Source organism: Drosophila persimilis, unplaced genomic scaffold (assembly GCF_003286085.1).
Source record: "Drosophila persimilis strain 14011-0111.01,24,50 unplaced genomic scaffold, DperRS2 tig00000000-arrow-pilon, whole genome shotgun sequence".
Taxonomy (NCBI): domain Eukaryota; kingdom Metazoa; phylum Arthropoda; class Insecta; order Diptera; family Drosophilidae; genus Drosophila; species Drosophila persimilis.
The window spans coordinates 16258557-16275780 of record NW_020825288.1 but is presented as its reverse complement, the minus strand read 5'-3'; the positions used below and the strand labels follow the sequence as shown (position 1 = coordinate 16275780).

At 50.5% G+C, this 17224-nt stretch overlaps 1 protein-coding gene across 1 annotated transcript in view; it reads right to left on the bottom strand.

Moving 5' to 3' along the window:
* Positions 1-1363: 1363 nt before the first annotated feature.
* The window catches only part of LOC6588039 (mucin-2), a 40784-nt gene continuing 24923 nt past the window's right edge, over positions 1364-17224 (bottom strand). Inside the window, exons 3-7 of the mRNA XM_026986007.1 lie at positions 12863-12901; positions 11301-11498; positions 10979-11233; positions 3014-10919; positions 1364-2945 (exon numbers count right to left, since the gene is read on the bottom strand). Of these exons, the coding sequence (XP_026841808.1) occupies positions 2843-2945; positions 3014-10919; positions 10979-11233; positions 11301-11498; positions 12863-12901 (8501 nt within the window). The 3' untranslated portion in view covers positions 1364-2842. The remainder of the gene's footprint in view (positions 2946-3013; positions 10920-10978; positions 11234-11300; positions 11499-12862; positions 12902-17224) is intronic.

Below are 17224 nucleotides of genomic sequence, written 5' to 3'. Positions count from 1 at the left end.
ATTGGGTAGTTTTTAGTCCTTGCTTTTAGTGTACTTTGGCTTAAACAAAATAGTTAATCACAAATAATAATTATGATAATAATTATTCAAAAAAATCAAAAATAACAATTATAATAATAATTATACAATAAAAATCAAAAATAATAATTATTCAATAAAAATCAAGAATAACAGTTATAATAATAATTATACAATAAAAACCAAAAATAATAATTATTCAATAAAAATCAAAAATAATAATTATTCAATAAAAATCAAGAATAATATTTATTCAATAAAAATCAAAAATAATAATTATAATGATAATTATTCATTAAAAATCAAAAATAATAATTAAAAAAATAATTATTCAATAAAAATAAAAAATAATAACTATAATAATAAATATGTAAAAAATTCAAAAATAATAATTATTTAATACAAATCAAGAATAATAATTATTCAATAAAAATCAAGAATAATAATAATACAATAAAAATCAACAATAATAATTATACAATAAAAATCAAAATTATTATTTTTTATTTCAAAATTATTATTTTTTATTTTTATTGTATAAGTATTATTATACCCAATACTCAAAATGAGTATAGGGATATATTACATTTGTGGTGAAAATGGATGTGTGTAACGTCCAGAAGGAATAGTTACCGACCCCATAAAGTATATATATTCTTGATCAGAATAAATAGCCGAGTCGATTGAGCCCTGTCTGTCTGAACGTCCGTCCCTATGATCGCCTAGTGCTCAAAGACTATAAGAGCTAGAGCAACGACGTTTGTATTCAAACTTCTGTAATGTCACTATTACACGTATATTTCAAAAATTTCGCCCCGCCCTCTTCCGCCTCCGCAAAGGACGAAAATCTATGGCAACAATATTGAAGATACGAGAAAATAAAAAACCCACAATTATAGAAAATTACTATATCTATCAGATTGCCGAATCTGGATCGGATCGGATTATTATTATAGACAAAAGTAAGAAATCAGTCGCTACGCAGCGCCCGAAGACACGCTCAGACTGATTTACTGTCTCTCCCGCATCCACTCTTTGTCGTGTCGTGCAATGTTAGCGTCGTCTGGTGGAGGAGGGCCATACTGACAAAGTATCGGGTATAAATGTAGAGTTGCGGTCGCCTCAGCACTGATGGACTGTCTTCCATTTAATTACGTAGTTTAAACTCTTTGTTGTACATTTCAATAAAAAGCGTTGTATTTATTTATTAGATTACAAAGAAAAGCTTGCATATAAATTATGATAAGGTATGGAAACACAAGAGCTGTTCTTAAAAGACATATTAAATAAATAAGATCTAAATTAAAATTTATTTATTTATTTTTAAAATTAAATACTTAGGGCTACAACTATATTTAGAGATTATATAAATCTAATTGATGTTCGTGATTATTCAGCGTTATTGGGAACGCTATTGGTTCACAGCGTATTTCTAGAGCTCAAGTGACTGAAAATTCAAATGTGTTGTTACTATTCTACGACCAATGTGTAAATATCAGCGCGGCATGCTGATAGTTTAAAAAAATAGTTTACAAAGTTAACTGCTACGTCAATGTCCTCTACTATGTTTGTTATTTTCAGTCAGTCGAGCAATAGCGATAGCCGACAGTTTGTTCGTATGTTTCCATATTTTAGTTTCCGTCTTCAGTTGATCTAAAAAATTCTATGTAGACTACCATTGTTACTGCCACAGATGCATTTGCATGTGCAGTGTTCAGTGCGGAGTGCAAATGCATTGAGGCGAAGTACAAATTCATTTCAATCCGTTAAAACTATGCAATTCGTGGTTCGTTTGTAAAATTGCTATAAAAACTAGTTCGTTCGTTTCTCCATTTTACACGTATTGTATATAAAAGTATAAAAGCTTGGAATAGTTTATAGAAGATACAATTTCTCAACTCAACTCAACTCAATTCAACTGATCTGATCTGATTTGATCTCATTGTGCGCGTGTTACAGGCGGATTTCGTTGTTCTTGCAACAAAAGAAGACTAGAAGCAACAATTATACACAAAAAATAATAATGTTTAAAATAAAGTGACTAAAATACTATAAAAGCGCATTGAAAAGAAGTACAATATTGCTATTAAAAAACAAACAAAAAGAAACGGTTGTTCAGTAGCCAAATGCCGTGGCTCTTCGTAACGCCATTGATTGTGTGGGAGCGCCAGAAGTACAATATCTCTGGGGTGTTATCTGATGGATGGATGTTGGGGGCTTTGCTTTAGCTTTTGCATTGTGTTGAGAGTCTCCTGAAAGCGATTTGTATATGGCGGCGGGCACAATGAACGACTTTACAAGGCACGCGCGACGTTGGTTGCTATGGGCTGTCACTAGGGGGTTACAAATACAAGTACAAATACATAAGTAATTCATTTTAAGTGAGCGCGTTCTAAATTAATTGCACCTATACTATGTATACAGTACAATATCACTGTTTGCTTCGTCACCATAACCTAATCCGAAACAAATTGGCGTAATTCAATTGAAAGAGTGCGAATATCGGTGAACCAAAATTATTCCTATTGCATACGATCCGATCTGATATTGATCTGATCACCCGGTCCAGTGTCCTTCATTAGTTTTGGCACCTACTAGGTATACATACATACATACGTTCTGATAAGGTTCTGATTCTGATTCTTGTTCTGGTTCTGGTTCTGTTCCTAGTCTTGTTGATCTATTCGAATTGTGTTCTATTGCTTTTGATCGATCCGTGGGTGCAATCTGGGTCGGTTGGTTTGTCTGTTTGTGATGTGATTGTTTGTCTGCAGTGCTTAAACATTAGTTAAAATTATATTTAGTGAGCATGGCTGTTGGTGGTTCATCTCTTGCGGCCCGCCGCGGTGGTGGCCATTATTTGCTGCATAGTTGGACCGGGAATGCACTGCTGTGGATCGCACTGCATCTGGCCGTCGCCGCCGCAACTGGAATGGATATTAGAGAATGGGAATTAGAGCCGATCAAGGACTAGTCGGTGTGCTGTTATACTCACGTGCAGCGCATGCAAGGACCAGTCTTCGACTCGATGACCTGGCCAACCTCGTATGTACGGTTGTCTATGAGGCAGCCCTCGTTAATCACAGCGGAACTCTGGGTGAAGCCTGTGAATAGCGGGGGCAGAGTGGTGCTGGTGGTTGTCGTGCTCGTCGTGACGTTGAGCACAGCGGCCATTGAGACGGGGCACTCGTAGCGCGGGCAGCAGAAGCCTGAGATGGGCTCCTCGTGGCAGCCGGCAATCGGAGGCGGGCAAGACTGCTGCAGACAGATGATGTCGCTTCTGAAGCAGAAGCAGAAGTCGCAAGGATCGTCACGTGGGATTTGCTGGGCGGAAACGTAAAGTTTGCCAGCATAGCGACAGGTGCCAGGACCGAACACATCCTCATCGTCGTACTCGTCTTCGTACTCGGGAGCATGACCGTAGGGCGGTTGTGTAATGGGACTGGCTGCTGTCGTTGAGGATGTGGTGCTGGTAGTTGGCGCCTCAGTGCTCTGCTTGGCAGTAGAAGCCTCGGTTGCTTCTTCCTCGCCCACTCGATCGCCGATTACTGGACTCTTGGTGGAGCTTGGGAGGTGCGCGAACAGTGGGTGCATTGTGGTGACGATTGTGGCGATATCTGCTTGCTCCGTGGCAACTTCCTCGCTGGAGGTCTCTGACGATGTCTCATCCTGGGCAGAAGGTGTGGTCGTGCTCTGGGGAATCTCTGACACAACGGCGGGCACTTCAGGCTCTTCGGTTTCGGGCTTCTTGTTAGCCTCATCGCCGGTCTCCTCCGATTCCTTGTCCTCGCCCTCCTTCTCGGCCGCTTCTGTGACTTCCTCGGATTCAACCGACTCGTCGCCTTCCTCAGTGGAGTCCAAGCTTGGCTTGACCGCTGGAGCTGCCGTGGTCTTGTCCTCGCTTGAGGGCACTACCGATTGGGGCAGTTCAGTGGACTTCTCGGGTACTTCTTTCTCCAGCTCCGGTGATGCGGTTTCCGGCACAATATCAGCTTCCGTGACGGCGGCCTCAGATGGGGTTGCCTCCGAAGTTGTAGTGGCAGTAGGTGGCTTCAGCTTGGCACCAGCTGGAGACTGATCAGTGGTATGCTCAGCATCGCTGCTAGCTGGCTCGGTACTCTCTTCTCCCACATCTTCGGAGACAGGAGGCTGCTCGCTAGCTTCGCTGCTGGGCTCAACATCGTGATCCACAGGGGCGACTGTAACTGGAGTCTGGTCATCCTCTTTAGCAGGAGCGGCAGTCTGGGACATGACATCTTCCATTGGCTTCGTGTCGATCTCCTCAGCAGAAGGCACATCGACTGGAGCAGCAGTAGAATCAGTTTCAGGTATGGCTGGAGCTGCGGTTGAGGCATCAAGTGGTGCTTCTGTTTGGTCGTGCTCTGCATCGGAAGAGGGCGATACTGTGGAGACATCAATTGGTGTCTTGGAATCGTTCTGGGCAGTGGGAGTGACAGCTTCTTCCTTCTCATCGATGAGTGGTGACACAGTGGTGGCTGTCGTATCCTTGGTGTCATCCTGCTTAACGTCGGACACAGCTGGGCTGGCAATGGTGGTGACGTCCAGCTCATCCTCTGGCACCTTCTCGGCAGCTGGTGTGCTGGCTTCTTCCTTGACGGAAGTGGCTGGGGAGGTCGTTGGTTGCTCAGATTCGTCCACAGTGGGGGCGGATGTCGGGGAAGCTGCCTCATCGATTGGCTGTTCGTCGGAAGCATCGGTAGGAGGCTTTGTGGTTGACTCAACTTCCTGCGCATCCACAGAGGGCTCTTTTTCGGATGGTTCCTTGACGTCTGTAGCAGGAGTAGCGCTTGCCGCGAGATCTTCATCATCCTCCTTGGCAGGGACAACAGTGGTAGAGTCCACAGAGGGCTCCTTTTCGGATGGTTCCTTGGCGTCTGTGGCAGGAGTAGCGCTTGCCGTGAGATCTTGATCATCCTCCTTGGCAGGCGCAACAGTGGTAGAGTCCACAGAGGGCTCCTTTTCGGATGTTTCCTTGATTCCTGTGGCAGGAGTAGCGCTTGCCGCGAGATCTTCTTCTTCCTCCTTGGCGGGGGCGACGGTGGTAGAGTCCACAGAGGGCTCCTTATCGGATGTTTCGGTTGCGGCAGGAGTAACGGCTGGGGTGAGTTCTTCATCTTCCTGCTTGGCAGGGGCAACAGTGGTGGAGTCGGACTTGTCCTCTTCCTCCTTTTCGATGTCCTCAGCAGATGGGACAGATGTTGCTGATGGGATATCTCCCTCTCCCAGCTGCGGCACTTCGGTTGATGCGTCGGTTTCCTTTGTTGGTTCCTCCGTCTCCTTCTCATCCACTGGTCTCTGGGAATCTGTGACAGGCTCCTCTTCGGTCGATGGCGATGGAGTTGTGGGTTTCTCAGCAGCAAACAGTTTCTTCTTACCATCGCTGATACCAATGGTGGCTTCGGTGCTTTCCTCATCCTCTGCGGATGTGGAAGGTTTCTTCTCGTCGGATGGGACTGAAGCATCTTCTTCAGCGGAGGGAGCACCGATGGTGACAGTCTCAGCATCTTCAGATGGCAGATCAGTTGATGTTTCGGGAGTCTTTTCTCCTGGTGTCTGGGCAGTCGATGAAGGCTGCTTATCTTCGGTCTCCTCATCAGCCTGCGAATCGGTTGATGGAACGATTTCATCACTGGCTTCCGTGGATCCTTCTTCAGGAGCGGCAGTTGTGGCAGAGATTTTATCTTCGGGCTGGCTTCCAATCTTATCTTCTGGAGTTGGCAGCTTGGCTGGTGCTTCAGTAGACTGCTCCTCCTCTGTTGGCTTCTCTCCTTCAGTTGGTTTTTCGTCCTCCTTTGGCTTCTGCTCCTCGATTGGTTTCTCTTCCTCGGTTGGCTTCTCATCCGCTTCAGAGACGGGGCCAATTGTGCTGATATCCGAATCAATATCAGCAGATGGCGCCGAGGTGACAGCAGGTTCCTTATCGTCCAGGCTTGGAGCAGCAGTCGATTCACGCTCCTGCTCTGTGGATGTCTCAGTGGATGAAGGTAGAACATCCTCTGGGGTTTCTTGGGGCAGTTTTGGCACATCAGGTACCTTATCGGCGGCAGAAGGTGCTGGAGTTGTCGTGGCAGCAGCAGCAGTATCGTCCTCTTCCTCCGAAGATGTTGTGGGAGCCTCGGGCTTCTCCTCTGCCTCCTGGGATGGCGTCTTGTCTGTTGATGCACTATCGTCTCCAGCTTCTTCTTCAGACGATGGGGATGTGGCAGCAGAGGGCCTGGCAGTAGAGGTTTCAATGTCGGACTCCTTCTCTACATCTTCTCCTGCGGGAAGTGGTTCTTTTTCGTCCACGGGTTTCTCAGTGCGATCTTCGTCAGAAACAGGAGCAGCAGTTGCATCTGATTTCTCATCGTGCTCAGCCCCGGGAGTAACGCTAATTGAGGGAGTCTTTTCATCAGAGGGAGCAGCTGTTGTGTCCTTGCGTTCGTCAGAAGAGGGAGTTGTCGTCGCTTGCTCATCGGACTCTTCCTTAGCGGCATCAACCGGAGCAGGAGTAGTGGTACGATCAGATTCAGGCTCGATCTCAGCAGAAACAGAAGACGGTTTCTGTTCGCTGTCATCCTTCGAAGGAACATCAGTAGTGGCGGGCGCCTCTTCGTCAGAAGTGTCTCCAACTGACGGAGCAGCCGTGGCAGTCTCGTCTTCAGGCTCTGCTTCAAGCAGGGTCTTTTCTGTGCTGTCTGGAGTCTTATCTTCATCAGAAGCAGGAACAGCAGGAACTGGAGTAGTAGTGGCCTCGCTCTCGACTCCATGGTCAGAGACGGACGCGGTCGATGACTCATCAGAGGTGTCCTTCTCGCCCTCAGAGCTTGGTTCAGTGGTAGCCACATCATCCTTGGCAGGTTCCTTGTCGGTTTCAGCCTCAGTAGTCGACTCTGGCTTGGTGGCTGGTGCTTTGGTGGGCAAAGGTGGTGCCTTTTCGTCAGCGTCTTCTTTGATCGGCGATCGCTCAGTTGAGGCTGGAACGGAATCATCATCGTCCGAACTATCTTCGGCAGAAGTGGATAGCTCCTTCTCATCCGATACCTTCGATGGAGCAACTGTTGTGAATTTGTCCAAGTCCTCGATTTCCTCTTCATCGGATGCACTGGTGGATGGCTCGGGTGTCTTTTCGGTCTTTGGTGACTGAGTAGATGGCGTCGACTCCTCGTCTTCTGGCTTCGTGTCGAGCTCCGGAGCATGCACTTCAGTGGAGGACTCTGTGGAGGAGTCTTCCTCGGGTAAAGCGGGGGTGGCCGGGGTTCCTTCTTCGGAATCGGTATCTCCATCAGCAACTGGCGCTTTTGGTCCAAGACTGGGGGTCTCTTCAGTGGGTTTCTCTTCTTCACTGGGCTTATCTTCTTCAGCTGGTTTCTTCTCATCGATTGGTTTCTCTTCCTCTGTCGTGATGGGAGCAGTGGTTGTGGCGGACGATTCATCTCCAGTCTCCTTTTGGCTATCATCTGCAAATTGAGGCGGAGTTGTAGCATCTTCTTGGGACGGCTTCTTGGTGGCCTCATCTGTGGTCGGCTGCTCTGTGGCTGGGACAGTTTCAGCTTCTCCTTCTGGCTCCTTCTTAGCCTCATCCGTGGGCTTGGGCACGGGTTCTTTGTCAAGGGGTTTATGTTTGTGTTCCTCTTCCTCAATTTCAGGAGCGGCTGTGGCTGTCGTGGGCTTGGCCATGTCCTCGTCGGAAACAACAGCTGGCTTCTCGACCGCTTTGGGTGTGGAAGACTCAACCTCCTCATCGGGCTTGACATGGGAAAGTGGCTGCTCAGTAATGCCAGTGGGCATGATGACATCCTTGGGTATTTCTTCGGTGCTGGCACCCGACTCATCCTCATCGATCCTGTCAATAGGCTTGGCAGTGGTGTCCTCCTCATCGCTCTCCTCGCAAATGTAAGTTGGGCAGCAGCCAGCAAGAAGATCGGAAGAAAGGACGCACTTGTCGCGGTTCTCGGGCTCCTTGCACTCCATTTGCTGGCAGGACACAAGGCTGCTGATGCACTTGCAGGACACATCGCAGGCCGAGGTGGCCGGCACAATGGTGTTGTTGGCATAGGTCTTGCCCTCCACCAAGCAGTCACCTTCTCCAGGAATGACAGCTGGCAGGTCCATGGCGGGCAGAGCTTCGGAGGAGCTCTGATCATCGGCACTGGGTGAAACGGTAGTCTGCTCTGACGCGAAATCGTCGCGGCTGACAACTGGCACTGTGGTTGGCTGCTCGGCACTGGGCGAGACGCTGCTGGACTGCTCTTCGGGCAGGGGAGTGGTCGCCGGCTCTTCTGGCTTCGATGGCTCCTCTTTGATGGCTGGTTCTGTTGCATCTTCGGCGCTCTCGGTGGAGTCCTTCTCTCCGACAGGCGGCAGGTAGACTGATGACGGCTTGTCGGTAGAGACCTCTCCGTCTTCCACTGGGAGACTTGTCGAGGGCTGGACGTCGAGAACTGGTGGTACAATGTCGGATTTAGCTGGTACTGCTTCGGTGCTTGTCTCGTCTTCGTCCTTTTCGTCCTGAGCCTTGTCTGTGGTCTCATCCGGCTGATCCTGCTTTTGGAGTGGTGTGCTGGTCGATGCCTCGATTTCGGCTTCCTCGGTTTCCGTGGATGACTCTTCAGCAGGCTTCTCGGCAGAAACTGGCTTGGCTGTGCCGGACTTGAAGGCATCTTCGGCAGGAACTTCAGTGGATGCATCGAGATCACCTTCGGTAACCTTCTCATCGCCCTCAGGAGTAGGCAGAGTGGTGGCAGCCTCATCCTTTTCGCCAGCACGCGCAGGTGCGCTAGTGGATGTTCCAATGGAGGGCTCATCCTTTTCGGAAGCAGCCTGGACTCCTTCGGTGGATGAGGAGATCGGTGTGCCAGCTGTGGAGCCTTCTTCTGTCTCCGTGACTGGCTCCTCGTCCTGTTCTGCTGTCAACTCGGTTGAATCATCGGCAATATCGGACTTGGGCGTGGTTGTCTTGACAATCTCCTCCTCCGCGCTGACACTGACGTCCGCGGATGGAGTGGTTGGTCCGGCGATCTCCTCCTCTTCGGCGGATGTTTTGTCGGCTGGAGTCGTTGGTCCAGCAATCTCCTCTTCTTCGGCGGATGTTTTGTCGGCTGGAGTGGTGGCTTTGCTAACCTCTTCCTCTTCGGAGGCATCAGCAGGCGGAGTTGTGGGCTTGGCAATGTCCTCAGCGTCCTCACTGCTTGTGGGCTCGGCAGGCGGTGTAGCCGTGACAGTATTAATGTCCTTCTCACCCTCACCCTCGGCCTGAGGAGCGGGAGTGGTTGCCTTGGCAACCTCATCCTCCGATGGCGTGGTTCCCTTGATGATCTCCTCTTCTCCTTCGCCGCTTGCCTCTTCCGTGGATTCAGTGGGCTTAGCAGCTTCAACGTCGTCCCTATGCACCACTGCAGGTGTGGGCTTGGCCTCCTCATCTTCAGAGCTTCCGGCTGGGACAGGAGTGGCCTTGACATCTTGCTCATCTTCAGAGCTTCCGGCTGGGGCAGGAGTGGCCTTGACATCTTCCTCACCTTCAGAGCTTCCGGCTGGGGCAGGAGTAGCCTTGACATCTTCATCATCTTCACCACTTCCTTCTGGAGTTGTCGTGGGCTTAGCCTCCTCATCTTCTGAGGTTCCTGCTGGAGCTGGTGTTGGCTTGGCCTCCTCATCTTCTAATGTACCTGCTGGCGTTGGCTTGGCTTCCTGATCTTCACCACTTCCTTCTGGTGTTGTCTTGGAGTCCTCATCTTCTGAAGCTCCTGCTGGAGCAGGTGTTGGCTTGGCGTCTTCCTTCTTAATGCCTTCCTCAGGAGCAGGTGTGGGTTTGAAGTCGTCCTTCTCGGCGTCTTCCGCAGAAGTTGGCTTAACTTCATCCTCTTCGCCGCTTCCCTCCTCAGTGGGTGTGGCCTTTGTCTGGTCCTCCTCGCCACTGCCTTCCTCAGAAGGTGTGGGCTTGGCCTCTTCCGTTTCATCGCTCGTTTCCTCGGCAGAAGTGGGCTTAACATCTTCATCGGTAACGGAAGGAGCAGAGGTGGTGACCTTAACGATCTCTTCTTCGGGACTGGCCTTGACTGGTGCTGGAGAGGTGACCTTGATGATCTCCTCCTCCTCGGTGCTATCCTGCTCGACGGTCTTCGTGGGCTTCGAAACATCCTCTTCGCCGCTTCCCTCGGGCTCTGGTGTGGTGACAATCTTAATGATGTCATCCTCGTCCTCCACTTCGCCGCTGGCTTCGGTGGCGGTTTCGGTGGATGAGGCGCCGGTGGCTGCTTCAGTCGAGGTGGATGATAGATCGATTTTGGAGTCGGAAGCAATGCCGGCGGTGGAGCTCTCGGGCGTGAAGGGTTTGTCTTTTTCGTCCGAGGCACGAACTGGGGCACTTGTGGTGGTCTCGTCATCTTCAACTTCACCGCTGCCCTCCTCCGCTGTGGGAATCTCGGTGGCCGTCTCCTTGTCCTGGTCCTTTTCTTCGTCGTCAATGTGCTCCTGGAGATCCACATCCTCCTTGGGGATCTCACCGTGGATGTCCTTGGCGGGAGCGGACGTTGAGATCTCCGGCGTGGTGATCTCCACAATCTCAGTGGTGGCACTGTCGTCCTCGCAAATGTAGTTGTTGGGACAGCACTCGCCCTCGGCTGCTGGCATGGCCCGGCAGGACGTGCCGTTGGCTGCCATCATCGGCATCTTGCAATCCTGGACGGCGCAAACCATGTGTCCTCGCATGCAGTAGCAGTGCTCGCAAGCATCCTTGCCCTTGATCGAGGCACCATCGGCGTAGATGTCCCCATTGAACATGCAGTCGGTGGACTCGGTTGGCATCATGGTCGTGGGCAGGATGAAACCGGTGGTGGGACGCTCTGTAGTCGTCGTCGTCGTGGTGGACGTATCGATGAAGTCCAGCTCGTTCTCGTGGTCTGCAAGAGAATTTGATTGTTTAGTACCAGTGAGAGGCAGAGAAGGGCTGGCGACTTACCGCAACTGTAGCGCACGGGGCAGCACGATCCCTTGTTGTAGATGGGCAGGCATCCGTCCACATGGAGGGTGCACTCCTGCATCACGCACTTGGTCTGGTTGTTGATGCAGTAGCACAGCTCGCACGGCCTGTTGGGGTTCGATGGCACCTGGGCGCCCTCCGGGTAGAACTTCTCCTCGATGCTGCAGCCGAACTTCTCGGGGATGCTCAGCTCAGTGCCGGGCTCGGGGGTGTGGTAGGGTACATCGACCGGAACTGTTTATTGGGGCGAGCGGGATTGGTTAGGAATGATGGACCTCAGCTTTCAGCTGGGACTACTCACCCTCTGGGCAGGTGATGATGGGACAGCACTGATCCTCCCGCTTCTCCACGATGCAGTCGTGGCCAATGGGCTTGGTGAAGGGGCAGACGCGCAGGTAGCACATCAGCATGCGGTTGTGGCAGGTGCAGTTCAGACACGGCTCATTGGTCATGATGCGGTCGCCCTCGTTGTAATGCGCATAGTTGTAGTAGCAGCCCTCTGCAACGGAAAACAGACCAAGAAAGAGGCTCACATTACTACCTCGTCCTCAAATCTGGAGCGCTGCCTGGGAAAAGCAGCCTCAAACAATGCCTGGGCCCCCAGTTCTCTGACTAATAAATTCCAGCCATTAGTTATGGATGCAGGCCACCACAGTATCCACTATCCACAGAAGATCAAGCTGCAGCTCCAGTTCAAGTTGGAGTTGGAGGCGTGGGCGGGGGCGGGGGCGGGGGCGGGGGCGGGGGCGGGTCAATGTGTGCTACTGTGTCGCCAGGGCCATAAATAAGGCTTAGCGCCACCAGCTGTCATAATACGTGCAGCTATAGACAATTTTTATTGCTCATCAGCGTCGTTAAACAAAAGTCAAGTGCCACTGCCGGTCGTGTCTTAAAATATGCGCACGTCTGTCAGTCCCAGTGTCCACTGTCCGTCGCCGGTTGTCCGCTGTCTGGGCTGACTGGCTGCCTAATTTAGTGACGTCCACCCGCAATAAATTCAACATCACATCATTAACACGTTAAACGCGCCAGACCCACGCCCGGACCCCGCCTCAGACCCAGACCCAGACCCAGACCACAAGTCGAGAGCCGAGAGTTGAGCAGCGAGCAGGGGCTAGACCATTTTTTGTTGATTGAAATCTTTGGGGTCTCGGACTGGGTCTCGGTCTCGGTCTCAGTCTCGGTCTCTGGCGCAGTTTGAAGCTCACGTTTCCAGCATAACTCGTAAAAAGCAGCGCTTATTTCTTTATGTTTCAATTTGTTTTCGTATGTGTCTTTTCACACCTCATCTAACTGGTTAATAATGCTGCTTTATGACAGCGATTGGTTCGATCATTGGCACCCGATTAGCGGCTTATGCTTTCTGGAGCCGGCTTATCCGCCTGGACAGCACTTGACGAGCTAATTAACCATCAAGGTGGGGAATGGGTAATGCGGAAGGGGCATCTTTGATGGGAAAATCTAGAACCCCTGGGGAGATGGAACCCGTCATACATATGCATATTGTTTCATTTAATGAAACAATTCTCAGATTAGGGATGGGCTTTCCTTTCGTTTCGTTCAAATGGAAAACAAATTAAATTCGCGGCGTGCCATAAATCTCGCAAGCATTTATGGCGCATAGCAATCTGATTCTCTTCATTATTATTCCGAAACGTAATCATCATAAAACGAATCTAGATGCACTTTTACGAGTATTATGGGTGTACCAGTGGTTCAATTTTGCTTGCCGCAGCCGCAGCCACAGCCACAGCCACAGCCACAGCCACAGCCACAGCCACAGCCTCAGCCTCGATTGGGGCGGCCACCGTCGTTATTGCCACCACTTGCAGCACTCAAAAATTAAACAGAAATCCGACTTACCCGAGTACTGCTGGATCTCCGTGTATTCCTGCAGTGGAGCTGGAATGAGGAATGCGAAAAGAAATGTTTATTATTTAATGAAATGCCATAGTTACTTTGCCGCGATTACGGCAGCATTTTTATGATGGCCATATCCGTTAGCCATGACCATAATAAATTAATTTATCTATTGCAGCGAATGCATCGCAGCAAATGCATCGAATGCCGGGCTCTAATTGTGCCTGCATGCAATTGAAATTAGGCCCGGACGTGGCCCCGGACTTGCGTAGGCCTACCACTCCTGTTGATAGCCCTGTCCGGGGCCTGATAACAGGGTCCAAGTGCCGCTGGCCAGCCGCACCAGCAGCAGCTCCAAATTGCAACATCAGGAGGCACCAGCAACCACCAGCTCTAGCAGGAGCAACAGCTTGGCTTTGTGTGCGTGCAACGTGTTATTACCACATAATCAAAATGCAGCCAGCCAGGCAGCAACATCATCCGGCAATCCAGCAAAAATGGCACGTAGTCGATTCTGAGTCGAGGCCTGAGCTGCCTGCGTGTGTCCCACACTGGCCAACCGCCGTCTGGCCTGTCTCTGGCCCCTGGTAAAATGGCTCAAACAAATTGTTTAAGCTGACAGTTGGCCAGCAAGGCGAGTGCTGTAGCTGCTGCTGCTGCTGCTGCTGCTGTTCTACGAGGTTCTGGAGGCCACTTGTTGCTGCGGTGGGGTGGCGTCTATGAGCCACAAGCCAGCAGCAGCATGCAACATGCAACAAAGGACGGCCTGTTGCTGCACGGCGCACGGCGCACGACGCACGACAGAAAATGATTTGACAAATTGCATTTTTATGAATTGCTATTGCTGGCGGCTTTGCGGCTTTGATTAATTGCGTCTAGTTGAAGGGTTGACAATTTTGCACATATTTCACATTTGAATTTCCGCATACTCGTGTATCTGGGGGGCCCCGGCGGGACACTCTGGGATGACTTGCTCTTTGCCGGGATCCACATTTAAATGGAAGTCTGGCCCATACAATTTGGCAACAAATTGCAGGCGAAACAACAATAAAAATTCTAACGGCAAGTGCTCATAAGCATGAATTTGGCCCAGGCCCAGAGCCAGAGCCAGAGCCAGACTCTGGCCATGAAACTGGTCAAGACGGCGGCAACAAATCAGAGTAGCAATTTCAAATCGTGGCCAAAGAACTGCTCCTAGAACATCTCTCTCTCTCTCTCTCTCACTCGAAACTAACGGATGTAAATTACATTTTATGCGGTAAGAACAACCACACGACCGAACCTGGCAACGCATAAAAATTCACACATTAACTGTTAAGGATTGTCGGCCAGCAGGTGGAGATGGAGATGGATGGGAGTCAGAGGCGGTGGCGAAGGCGAAGGCGAGGGGGAGGGGAGCTACCACTTGACTGAACTGAACTCAAGCCTGGAGAAGGCAGTGTGAAGAATTTGGCTGCAATGGGAGTCAATCATGCAGCCGGTTCGCAGTCAGTCCGATACGAGACACAGTCCCAGACCCAGACTCAGACCTAGAGCCATAGCCAGACTCTGGCAGAGAGCAAGACCACGACGACGACGACAACTCCCCAGTTGCCGGGACGGGACCGCCTTGTAATGCAAACTTATGCAACAATTTTGTGCTGTGCAAGTGCAACAACTAAAACAAGCCACATACTACATCATCATTACGATTATTATTATGATGATGATGATGATCGGGGCGACGCAACGAACTGTTGTTGCTTTTGATGCTCTTGCTGCTGTCGAGGAGGAGGATGATGATGATGATGATGATGGTGGTGGTACACATCAAACATGGTCGTGTCGGTCCAACAAACAGAAGTCAGTCAGTCAGTTAGTCAGCCAAAGTCGCTGCTGATGTTGTGGCTGGTGTTGATGTGGATCCAGCTACAACTTGCCCGGCTCTGCCCCTGCATCGTGTAGTACTTGGGCAACAGAGAGTGCGGTCGAAGCCGAAGTTAAAGCCAAGTTCTTGGCGGTGGCGTTGGCTTTAGCTTGGTCTTGCTCTTGCTCTTTGCTGTTGCTCCCGCTCGAGTCGTGCATTTTGTTTATTCTAGGAAAGCGCGCGCGCATTCGCCCCCTTCTGATCCTCCTCCATGGCCATGGCCATGGCTGGCTGCTTGGTCTGGGCCAAGACGCTGCCACTGCCACTGCCACTGCCTCTGCGGCAAGTTGAATGACCCGTCGCGCATGTGTGCAAAAATGTGTACACAAACCATAAAATACAAGCCACAAGCACTGGCACTGGCACTGGCACTGGCACTAGCACCAGCTCTGGCACTGGCTTTTACTTTACTTACATAAGTAGGCCTAGGTGCTTCAGCTGTAGCTGTATATCTGTAGCTGTATCCGAGGCTGGACTGAACCAGAGTCACATAGTCACAGGCCCAGGCCAAGGCTCAGACGCAAGCCCAAACCCAAGCCAAGACCCAGGCACGCCTTTTGCTGGTTACGCTTTATTATTTAGTGCTGTGGGTGGACTCGGCTGTGGGGGCAGCAGAAAGTGGGGGAAAAAGTGGAAGTTTTCCCCAAATATTCTTGTTGCTAGCATTACTTTTATATTCCCCACCCCATCTCTGGGCCTGGGCCCGGGTCTCTACGATTTCTTTGTATAGGACTCTGGCTGCGCCGTGCGGCTCGATGCGGAAACGCAGGCGAGTGAAAATATTTGCCATGCCACAAATATTTCAAAGATTACTAAATAAACACAAATCTTCGCCAGTCTGTTGTCCCCAAATGCGTTTGTCGTTGCCTCTCTTCTCCTTTTTTTTTTTTTTACCGCTATTCGCAGCTGCAGCAGCGACAACTTGACCACACCCACCGCCACCTCCAGTCGCAGACGCAGACCCAGCCCCAGTCCCAGTCCCAGTCCCGAAGAAGCGTCGGATCAGGCTTTGGCCTGAAACGTAGCCGTTTCTCACTCTGTTTTTGGTGTGACCGAGGAGAGTCTTTCTATATTTATCTATCTTCTAATTAGATGCAGCTAAAACAATGCCCGGGGAGACGAGCAATAAATCGATCTATAATTGCGATTCCCAGTAAAGGCACAAGGCAGCAGCATCCAAGAACAGCCAAGAAGCCACAAGGAAGCACAAGAAGAAGCCACTACGAAGAAGGAGCATGCAAATTTTTAATGGACTTTTGTTGGGCAAAACAATTTCCATTTTCTATGGCCTTGATCACATAATTTCCATAATGCCGAGTAGATCAATATGGAGTGAGCGACAAGCTAACAACAACACAGACAGAAGGAGCCCAGACTTCCGACCCATGCCCATGCCCATGCCCAGGCCCAGGCCCAGGCCCAATGCCTCCACAGCCACAGTATCATGTCCATGCATCAACGCTGAAAGCAGCCGCCAGGCAAGAGGCAAAACTGCAACACGGCAGGAGGCGCCCTAACAATGCAACTGCAACTGGAAGCATCGGGGGCCGCACAGCAAATGAATTTGCGAGTAATTTAACATGATTATGTCGGCGACAAGGTAGCAATGTAGACATCGAAGCTGCTGCTTCTGCTGCTGGTGGAGCTGCTGGTGGAGCTCCTCGATTGCGGCTCCCCAAATTGGACGCAGTTGCTGTGGCCACGGGTATTGTATGGGCCATTGCCTTGGCTAGGGCGCTACCTTGGCGTGACGCTGTGTTTTATTACCGGACTGATGCTAGAGCCTAGACCATGATTCGTTCTAAGTAAATTATGCCCGATGGTCATGATGTGGATGGGGCGGCCATGAAATTGCACCAGTCGAAGGCTGTTCTGGTTGTTGCTGCCGTGCATATGAAACAATTACCGAGGCAAGGGTAATATCAGAGGAGGCTTAGACCTAGGCCCGCACAATCCTGCCTGTCTATATGTGGACATTGTAATTGCAGGCCCGACTCTAGGCCCAAGTTCGACTACGACTAGGACTAGAACTCGAGCTCGAGCTCCTCGAGCTCATCTCATATGCATATTTATGGCTGCCTGCCTGGGCAATGTCATTAGAGAGTCAGTGTCTGTTTGTCAGTTTGCCAGTTCGCCAGTTCGCCAGTTTGTCAGTTTGTCAGGTTGGGCGAACTTTTCCCTACCGCTCCTGACTGCTTAATAGATAATAATGAGGCCCAGTCGGCTGGCAGCTGGCCTTGGGGCGCTGTAATTAAGCAGTTAAAGGAGGGGTCGGTGTCGGTCGCCAGGAATTCTTTCCCACAGTCCGGGTCTCCGGGGCCCTAGAGTTTTACGAGCATGTGTCCTGTCTTTGATTTGTTTTGATGGCCTTTGCATGGCTTTAATGAATCCTGTCCTCCCCCGTCCCCGTCCCCGTTCCCGTTCCCGTCCAGCAATCAATCTGTCCGACTCAGTCAGAG